General features: G+C 37.6%; 3 protein-coding genes and 1 long non-coding RNA gene across 5 annotated transcripts in view; 2 read left to right on the top strand and 2 right to left on the bottom strand.

The window, feature by feature from the left end:
• The window catches only part of LOC100635410 (exonuclease V-like), a 1,723-nt gene extending 1,560 nt beyond the window's left edge, over window positions 1-163 (top strand). The window contains exon 4 of the mRNA XM_020001425.1: window positions 122-163. Within this exon, the coding sequence (XP_019856984.1) occupies window positions 122-163 (42 nt within the window). The remainder of the gene's footprint in view (window positions 1-121) is intronic.
• Window positions 111-2,319, bottom strand: LOC100635284 (calcium-binding and coiled-coil domain-containing protein 2-like). Its single transcript, XM_003389419.3, has one exon. The coding sequence runs from the start codon at window positions 2,247-2,249 to the stop codon at window positions 237-239; it is 2,013 nt and encodes a 670-aa protein (XP_003389467.1). The 5' UTR covers window positions 2,250-2,319; the 3' UTR covers window positions 111-236.
• A 60-nt stretch (window positions 2,320-2,379) lies between these two features.
• Window positions 2,380-3,086, top strand: LOC100633906 (uncharacterized). The gene is made up of 2 exons (XR_898176.2): window positions 2,380-2,595; window positions 2,843-3,086. It is a non-coding gene; the product is annotated as an uncharacterized LOC100633906 (long non-coding RNA).
• The window catches only part of LOC109580154 (citron Rho-interacting kinase-like), a 7,609-nt gene continuing 604 nt past the window's right edge, over window positions 3,052-10,056 (bottom strand). Inside the window, exons 3-15 of one of the 2 annotated variants that reach the window (XM_020001426.1) lie at window positions 8,655-8,763; window positions 8,435-8,596; window positions 8,200-8,376; window positions 8,006-8,098; window positions 7,796-7,963; window positions 7,600-7,704; window positions 7,290-7,547; window positions 7,139-7,235; window positions 4,364-4,437; window positions 4,257-4,317; window positions 4,102-4,201; window positions 3,926-4,020; window positions 3,052-3,559 (exon numbers count right to left, since the gene is read on the bottom strand). In XM_020001426.1, coding sequence (XP_019856985.1) covers window positions 3,255-3,559; window positions 3,926-4,020; window positions 4,102-4,201; window positions 4,257-4,317; window positions 4,364-4,437; window positions 7,139-7,235; window positions 7,290-7,547; window positions 7,600-7,704; window positions 7,796-7,963; window positions 8,006-8,098; window positions 8,200-8,376; window positions 8,435-8,596; window positions 8,655-8,763 — 1,804 coding nt within the window. In that variant the 3' untranslated portion in view covers window positions 3,052-3,254. The remainder of the gene's footprint in view (window positions 3,560-3,925; window positions 4,021-4,101; window positions 4,202-4,256; window positions 4,318-4,363; window positions 4,438-7,138; window positions 7,236-7,289; window positions 7,548-7,599; window positions 7,705-7,795; window positions 7,964-8,005; window positions 8,099-8,199; window positions 8,377-8,434; window positions 8,597-8,654; window positions 8,764-10,056) is intronic. The other variant, XM_020001427.1, reaches the window with a different exon arrangement.

Genomic DNA, 10,056 nt, shown 5'->3' with positions numbered 1-10,056 from the left:
GAGCACTTGTTAGTAGCTCTCCTGTTAAGAAATGGCCACCATTATTTATACAGGACACAGATTAAGTTTTAACACATTATTTTTATTAGAAATTAAAATTATTTTTAGCATTTTGAATTAGAGTAATAATTTTTTGAGAATAATACCATTGACACAGAAATAACAGCTATTTACATGTACAAGATCATAATAGTGCATGTAAACACAATAAAGTTAGGTACATTAGTTTTTTAAATTCAATTACCAAAATGACTGTTCACGTGTTGTTCAAACACATGCTGAGAGGTCCTTGCTGGAAAAGCAAGTTGACACATCGGACACTGACGTGTTCCATTTGCCCCATCACGGTCAAACGGCTGTGGTTGAGGGTGAATACAGTGCTGAGTAGGAGCAGCATAGCCTCCATGATGTGGTGGTCTCTGAGGTGCTGGTGGATGGACTGTTCTTGAGTCAGGTCTATAGCCAGGACCATAGGGAGGAGGAGGGGCAGTAGGTGGAGTGTATTTTGGTAGACTTTGCTTTATTTCCCTTAGCTGTTTCTTGAGTTGCTCATTCTCCACGTTAAGAGTCTCAATACTTCTCTTCATTGCTGTTTCCTGGTGAGTCAATCCATCCACTTTATCGTGTAGCTTTCTATTCTCCTCCTCAAGCGTTTCTATTTCTTCTTTTTGTTGCTCAACGACTTCATTTTTCTCTGCTATTTTCCTGTCATGCATCAACTGGAACTGCTCAAGCTCATGCTCTAGTTTTGCCTTTTCACTTGGTTGAGTGCTGCCAGTAGGAGTAGAGCTACCACTCTTTTTGAATTTCTTTTGCAAGTGAGCATTTTCTGTTGCAATATTTCTGTATTCTTCTTGACATAACTTAATCCTCTGCTCCATTTCGGCTATTTTTCTTTTTTGTGAATGATTAATTTTTTTCTCATTTTTCAGTTGATCACCTATATCTTCAAAAGCCATTCGCATAGCATCAAAGACAGATTTATCAACTTTATCAGTGACTGGCACGTCAGGTAGACTGTCTCGTGGCTCTTTGATATTACCGGCCATCTCACAGACATTCTGTTGCATCACGTTGTACTCTTGCTCTTTGGAGACAAGCTGCTTTGCAAGACTTTGATTCTCTGCCTTCTCTTTATCCAATTCTTTGTTGAGCTCGCTCAAATCATTTTCCAAACTGGACACCTGTACTTTCATCACTTCAATGGTCTGTTGATTTCTCTCTGCTTCAGCCTCATAGTACTCACTGCGACCAATCAATGCTTCCTTGTCCTCCTCCAGTTTCCTCTGGCTTTCCTCCAATTGGCTGCAATGTGTGCGTAGAAGAGTCTCAGACTCAACCTTCTCTGTCTGCAAGGTTTCATTCTCTTCTTTTAATTGCTTGATTGTGTTTTGAGCAGCAATCAGCTCATCCTCTTTCCTGTCACTGAAGACTTGTATCTGTTGGAGGTGAGAGGTCACATCATCAAGCTCGTGTTTAAGAGCATCCTTTGATTTCTGTAGCTGCTCAAACTCGTGTCCCCTTTCCTTGAAGGTGTCCTCAAATGACAGCAGCTTCTGCTTGTAGTCTTCAATGACGGTGTTTAGATTTGAAATAATTGCATTTTTGCCTGCTATGTCTTCTTTTAGAGTAGCAATTTCAGCTATTTTTTCTTCAATTTCTTTCCTAGCATCTTCAACCTCGACTAGCAACTCTTTCATTTCATTTTCCAGCTCAGTCTTTTCAGAGAGGACCCTTTCATTTTCTGTTTTCACTTTCACAAAAGATTCTTCAACATTAACTTTTGTTTGCATCAATTCTGTGACTTTTTTCTCAAGCTCAGACACTTGCGCGTCTTGTTTTGAACGCAAGAGAACCAAACTGTCTTCTTCGTTAATCTCAACTACTTCCATATCCTCAGAAACAGCTCCCCTAACAGAAGCAGAGAATTGAAAAGGACGGCTAGCTCCTTTTATGGCCCCGCTCTTACTAACATAACAAAATTGATAAAACTGTCCATCATCTGGTGGCAGACGAGATCCAGTGAACCTCACTGATCTTTCCCTCCCTTCCTCGTCTTTAGTAGAAGCCCATTCAAACGTATAATAGTCTCTGCTCGAGGACCAGCCGACGCGAAACAGACCTACCCAGTCGCGGCCATGAACTTCATAGCCGTCAGCCAGTTTGTAAAACACCAATAGAGTCTCCCCTGGTTTAAAGCCGCCAGGAACATTAACGAAATTCACTTTATCCACTTGCTCCGTAGCCATTGTAAAATATTATGTGAGTTAGCTCTGACAGCTTCTCTTCATTTTTAAAGGGAAATGCCCAGAACCTTGTACTATTTTTAGTAACAAAAAAGTCGTCATAATCTCATAGACGTCACGTGACTAATAATTGAACTTCGAGCCCCACCTTTATCCTCTGACTGTATTGTTTGTAGAACTTTCGTCTGTCTTCTAGTCAAGATGAAGTCATTGCTTCTAGTCCTTTCCCTGTGCATATGTTACTCTGTTAGTGGGGAAGAGGCTGAGAGACACAGACAAGAGGTTGAGGGAGTCTTAAACGGGACTTTCACCTTCAGCCCATACGGTTATCTCTTCCCATTGGATCCAAGTGAGGCCACACCCAACAACTATTATTGTTTGTGACTAGAAATTTGTCAACACACTAATTGAATACTTCCTAAAAGAGACAGAGACATTGACTAATTTACACTGCCCATTATAGCCTTGCCAACAACAGATGCATGTTCACTGAGGATGCAATAAATACAATACATACAGAGATTATTGCTAATGTGAAGAGAGACAAACACATTCCAATATCATGTCCTAATTTCCTTATCTCTCCCCCCCCTTAGTTGCTACATCACTAGTATTGGTTGGTGTGTTTGGCATCATAGGATTATTGAGTGTGCTGGTCTATTGGCCATTGCCTACACCAAAGGCATTCAGTGAGAGAGACTAACAGAGTGACATATATGTACATGTATGTGTATTATTATCACAGTATTATTGGTTGTATGAATCAGTATTATTGGTTTTATTATACTCGGTATATATATATATACTGTTTTTGAAATCATTATGAAAGTAAAAATGAGATTTGTTATTATAATAAATCACTATAGTGTTCAACATTACCCATGCAAGCAGTGTGATGCAACACTATATAGGGACTTTCTACCTACTAATACGTTATGTAATGTCTTATCATCTTTGAGTGTATAGTATTTATATATAAAGAGAGAGAGGACTGGTGCATGATGGGATTCAGACAAGACTGTCATCGTTGCTGTCATTAGAAGCAAGCATTGATGAGGTTATAGACAGATCAGTTCCAGTAGACATGATAGAACTATTGCAGCGTACCAGATCAATGGACAAACGTCTCATTTTGCTGTCCATTGATGAAGTACTAACAAATGATGCATTCTCTTTGTTATCATCCTCCATTGCTTGTGAGCATTGTCTCTTAGAGGGTGAGGTTGGGTAGAGGTGAGCTGCTAGCTGTAGGGGAAGACCGCACGAGTTAGGAGTGTTGCTGGTACATTTCTGATGAACAACAAAACTGCAGTCTAAAGGAAGAGGGGAATAATTGATTGACTGTGTACAATTGTCTCATTGATGTTGCATATCTAAATACGTCCAAGGGAAAATTAAATTTAAAGGAGCATTAAAGTGCATGCACTGTCATGCACGGTGACTTTGATGAGGTGCATATGATGTACAATGTATAGACATGATTCATGTATCACATGACATCAGTTATGATTATGTAATAAGAACTACAACCAATCAACTACTGACACACAATCCATACACAAGTAACTGTACAAGTGTACATACATTGACTGCTGAGTGATGCTCATGTGGTTAAAGGAATGTAAACCATCAACCTTATTGCTTACAACCTCCTCTCTATTGTACATGTATATACTTACATGCACATTTGGCATATTTCTGTGTGTGTTTGATTGATCCTGAACAAGTGGAGCAGGAATGACTCTTATGGAATGCACCAGACTTAATCACCCACCTACATGTAATAATAACAATAATAATAATAATAATAATAATAATAATAATAAAATACATAGTGTACATGTATTTAGGTGACCTGTGTGGTATGTTATGTTCCAGTACTGCTGATGATGAGTCAGGGGCTGATCTCTTGATACCTGATTTACTGGGAGTAGGGGCGACACTGCTTGAACAAACTGCATGAAAGTTGTAAAATGAAACATAAAAGAGATAACAATGTATCATTATTACCTAGTGATGATGTTGCCCCTGGTGTCACTGACGGTTTATTATTACGCGTTGATCTAACAGACTAATATAGAAAATGAATAAATAAAAATATATAATTCAAAGCTGACTTGTCCTCCAGGTGTGGCTTGATCCACTAGTATACTACTAATACTTGGACTTCTGGACACTCTATTGTCACCTGAGATGTAAAATAAACTAATAACTAATGCACAGGGTCAGCAGTCTTAGCAATATTGCAAGGAGTACATGTACATGTGTCATTTTGTACTTTTAACATAATTATGTATTCTTTGGCTATAGACTACTCATGAATATTGAGCATAACCACAGTTAACATAACCTCATAACAGGAAAAGCATCCACGCTTTAATATGGCAGAAGAAGAAAACAAAGATGGCGGCTATGATTGTGATTTTCTAGAAGAGCCTCCTGATGACTTAATCTGTCCAATATGTCTCCTACCTCCTAGGAAACCTCATCTCATCTCATGCTGTGGTAGAAAGCTCTGTCATTTTTGTGTTAATAGAGTAAAACAAGCTGGAGACCCGTGTCCTTGTTGTAGAGAAAAGCAATATGTCATAGTTATAGATAAAATAGTGGAGAGGCAGGTATTAGACCTGAAGGTTTATTGTAAGAATAAAAGTAAAGGATGCCATTGGAACGGTGAGCTACGTGACCTTGAGAAACACACAGAATCATGTCATGTAACTAGTGCTGAGTTACTAGCTGAACAAAAAAAGATTATAGAGAAACAAGCTGAAGATATCAAGAGATTAGAAGAAAAAAACAAAAAAATGACCAAGGAAATGGAAAATCTTTCACTGACAAAGAAAGAAGGAGAGACAGCAATGAAGAGAAGTATTGCGACTCTTAATGTTGAGAACGAGAAACTGAAACAACAGCTAAGAGAAATAAAGCAGAGTTTACCTCAACCCACACCCCTGGCAAACTATCATCCAATGTTCCCTCGACCATCTCACCAATTCCTACCATTCCCTCCACCACATGCTACACCACCTGCAACCTACCAATTCACACCATTTCATCGGCCGCCAGTCCCGCCACCTGGTACACATAATGTAGCTCAACAATTTACACCATTCCCTCCACCACTTGCTGCTAATCCTTACGATAGCAACCAGGGAATATGTCCAAGATGCCGTAATGTAATACATCGTTATGCTAAATATTGTGGCAAGTGTGGAATCTATATCAATTAATGAACATCAAATTTTATGGAAAAAATGAAACGACAGTTACAAGATAATGAAGAAAAATCCATTGACTAGGCACCTACCACTCAATGGTCATGAATGACAGTTACAATTTATGAAATGGAATGAGGTCAAATTAATGCACAACACAAAAAATAAGCATACTAAAGGTGAAGATAGGACTCTATGAAAGAAACAGCAATGAAGATCGATAGTTTAAAATGTGGAGCAGGCTCAACAGTTGTATTGACTGATCATTAATGTCAAATATGTGCTAGCAAGTACATCACAGCATACAATGAGCAACATCTCAACGGCTCAACCACCACTATTCTGGTACTTTTTAATGTAGTAATACTAATACAGTATCACTGCATTCACTGGAGATACAATGTATCTGTGAGAACAATACAGTGCAAATTCTTACCTTTTTTGGAAGTTTTAAAAATTGTGAAATCTGATATTGCGACATGTCCATATGACACAACCCAGCCTATGAATAATTCACTTTTAAGTTTTTAATGAGAAACTTGCATGAGGTTCCCATAGCAACCTCCTCTCAGTCAACAATCCTACATGGCAGAAGAAGAAGGCAAAGATGGCGGCTATGATTGTGATCTTATAGAGGAGCCTCCTGATGACTTAATCTGTCCAATATGTCTCCTACCTCCTAGGAAACCTCATCTCATCTCATGCTGTGGTAGAAAGCTCTGTCATTCTTGTGTTGATCGAGTAAAACAAGCTGGACAACCATGTCCTTGTTGTAGAGAAGAGGAATACATCATAGTTAAAGATAAAATGGTGGAGAGGCAGGTATTAGACCTGAAGGTTTATTGTAAGAATAAAAGTAAAGGATGCCACTGGAGTGGTGAGCTACGTGACCTTGAGAAACATACTGAATCATGTTATGTAACTAGTGCTGAGTTACTAGCTGAGACACAAGCTGAAGAAATTAAAAAATTAAAAAAGGAGCTTGATGATGTGACCTCTCACCTCCAGCAGATACAAGTCTTGAGTGACAGGAAAGAGGATGAGCTGATTGCTGCTCAAAACACAATCAAGCAATTAAAAGAAGAGAATGAGACCTTGCAGGCAGAGAAAAATGAAGTTTTTGAGCATCAAAAAGAAGAAATAGAAACACTTAAGGAGGAGAATAGAAAGCAACAAGATAAAGTAGAAGGATTGTCTCGCCAAGAGACAGCAATGAAGAAGAGAAACGACAATCTTCATGTAGAGAATCAGCGACTCAAACGACAGCTAAAAGAAATGAAGCAAAGTCCACAATTCACTCCACCTAATGCTCCACCTCCTCCTCCTCCTCCTTTTGGTCCTGGCTATCCTCCACCACAAAGTATGCCATTATATGAACCATATCATCCACAGCGAGGTGCATTTCGTCCTCAGTATCGTCCACGAGGACCACCACCACATGACATGTATCGTCCACCACATGACATGCATCACCCTCAATATCATAAACACCGTCAGCAGTTTAATTGAGGTGGTGTCAATGGTGTCAAAGCCAAGTGAAGCTAACCATGCATTGGGCAAAGATAATAACTATATATCATGTAGTTTTAGTGTGTACTGTTTATGCATACAAAAGTGCTATTTTAAAAAAACAGTGGATGTACATGTACAATGTATATTGATCATTAGTGCATATACCTTTATTGTCTTTAGAGTTCTTTGCAATATCTTTTAATATCATCCATTCACTTCTCTCCTTCTCTGGATCACGTTTCTTACGACTTAACTTTAAACCCTAAAAATAAAAAGAAATAATTATACACACATACACTACAATGCAATATGGTACCTTCTTGGGGTTACTCCTCTTCTTAGCTGCACTAGGTGTGTTGTGTCTATAGTCGATGAGTTTAGTGAACTGAGCTAGTTGTATTTGCATTCTAGTTCTCTCCAGCTCCAGTGCCTCTTCAATGACTGCCTTATCTTGAAGAGCTTGTTCAGTTTCCTTTGAAGCTTCAGCAGCACGTGACTCCTGGGTCTTGAGCTGTTTAGAGAGTTTCATGTGAGCTGCCTGTAATTTACCATGCTCCTGACGCAAATGATATATCTGGAGAAATAAAGAACATAATTATGATTCTTAGTTTGTGTCTACTAGTTACATCATCGTATAGTTTATTGTTTAGATTCTGCTCCAGTTTCAAGGCCTCGGTCATCTCCTGACACTCTACAGTCTTCATACCTAACTCCTTCTCATACTCCAGTACCTACAATACACAAATGATACACAAAATAACTAATATAATCATGTATACAAGCAATAGAACTGAATGTAAAATACTTAATTTATATCCATACCTTAAAGTTATATTCATCAGTTAGTTGTTTTTGAATGAGAAGTTCCTCTTGAAGTGAAGAAATGTTGTCATCAGTGTTACTGCTGGTAGGTGTGGTTTTTGGCTCCTCCCCCTCAGCTTCTTCGTAGCATTTCAGTTCTTTAAGTATTGCATCATACTTATCTTGCAACTAAAAATAAATAAATAAAATTAAAGTTTAATTATAATTTACAGATTGTTTCAGAGTAGCTTCAAGATCAAGTGATTTCTCCATCTCCTGACACTGTACAGTCTTTAAACTTAGTTCCTTCTCACACTCAAGTACCTTTAGAATAATAATAAATAATAATAATAATAATAATAATACACAAATACATGTACAATAACAGCTTTTATTATTAATAATTAATTATTTATCATTTTTACCTTTGCACTGTACTGGTCTGTGAGCTGTTTCTGTGTCTCTAGCTCAACCTTCAGCTCCTCCAGTTCTCTACTGCTAGTGACAGACACTCTAGCACTGCTGCTGGCATTCTCCTGCTTGATCTGTAACTCTTTTAATTGTTTCAGTTCTTTATTAACAGCAGTGAATCTATCCTGCAACTGATAGAAAGGGAACAGTACATACAGGTATTAATAGTATCATTATTATTAATAGTACTTCAGCATATTCATTGTGAAGTGTCATTATTCTTTTCTTGGAGTCATCAGACAATCTCTGGAGTTTGTCCTGGAGGTGAGCTGTATCAATCTTACTCCTTTCCCTAGCGTGGGCCAGCCTTGACTTCAAATCAGACACTTTAGCAGTACAACAATCTAATTCCTAAATATAACAATAAATAAATATGAATAAATAAATAAAAATAGTTTTTTGAGTTTACAATTTGTTTTTTCTTGAGTTCTTCGTGTGCTCTCTGGCACCTCTTGACAGCTGAGACTCTTTCCTGCTCAAGTTGAACTAAAGCACTTTGAACCTGCTCACTCAACTCCCTATGAGACAATACAGTAGGAGTAGGATTAAAATGACCGTAACTTCAAAAATTGAAGTCGGAATCACCTCAAACTTGCTACACAGCATAAGGACATCAATATGTATCAAAAAATGTAATAAAAATTTGGGGTGATTTCGGAGCCATTTTTTGGAAAAAAACCATGGGCTATAGCCTTGGGTATTTTTCAGATTTTTGACGTTTTCTTAAAATGGCCGTAACTTGAAAAATTGAAGTCGGAATCACCTCAAACTTGCTACACAGCATAAGGACATCAATATGTATCAGAAATTGTAATAAAAATTTGGGGTGATTTCGGAGCCATTTTTTGGAAAAAAGCATGGGCTATAGCCTTGGGTATTTTTCAGATTTTTGACGTTTTCTTAAAATGACCGTAACTTCAAAAATTGAAGTCAGAATCACCTCAAACTTGCTACACAGCATAAGGGTATCAATATGTATCAGAAAATGTAATAAAAATTTGGGGTGATTTCGGAGCCATTTTTTGGAAAAAACCATGGGCTATAGTACAGGGTATTTTTCAGATTTTTGACGTTTTCTTAAAATGACCGTAACATCAAAAATTGAAGTGAGAATCACCTCAAACTTGCTACACAGCATAAGGGTATCAATATGTATCAGAAAATGTAATAAAAATTTGGGGTGATTTCGGAGCCATTTTTTGGAAAAAACCACGGGCTATAGTACAGGGTATTTTTCAGATTTTTGACGTTTTCTTAAAATGACCGTAACTTCAAAAATTGAAGTCAGAATCACCTCAAACTTGCTACACAGCATAAGGGTATCAATATGTATCAGAAAATGTAATAAAAATTTGGGGTGATTTCGGAGCCATTTTTTGGAAAAAACCACGGGCTATAGTACAGGGTATTTTTCAGATTTTTGACGTTTTCTTAAAATGACCGTAACTTCAAAAATTGAAGTCAGAATCACCTCAAACTTGCTACACAGCATAAGGGTATCAATATGTATCAGAAAATGTAATAAAAATTTGGGGTGATTTCGGAGCCATTTTTTGGAAAAAACCATGGGCTATAGCCTTGGGTATTTTTCAGATTTTTGACGTTTTCTTAAAATGGCCGTAACTTGAAAAATTGAAGTCGGAATCAACTCAAACTTGCTACACAGCATAAGGACATCAATATGTATCAGAAAATGTAATAAAAATTTGGGGTGATTTCGGAGCCATTTTTTGGAAAAAACCATGGGCTATAGTCTTGGGTACTTTTTAGATTCTTGGCATTTTCTTATATAATAAATAATAAAATATATA

Source organism: Amphimedon queenslandica, unplaced genomic scaffold (assembly GCF_000090795.2).
Source record: "Amphimedon queenslandica unplaced genomic scaffold, v1.1 AMPQUscaffold_13075, whole genome shotgun sequence".
NCBI lineage: Eukaryota > Metazoa > Porifera > Demospongiae > Haplosclerida > Niphatidae > Amphimedon > Amphimedon queenslandica.
This window is presented reverse-complemented; position numbering and strand designations above follow the sequence as displayed.

Coding starts and splice junctions, on each gene's coding strand:
- LOC100635284 (XM_003389419.3), bottom strand. CDS start 2,249: ATGGCTACGGAGCAAGTGGATAAAGTGAATTTCGTTAATGTTCCTGGC.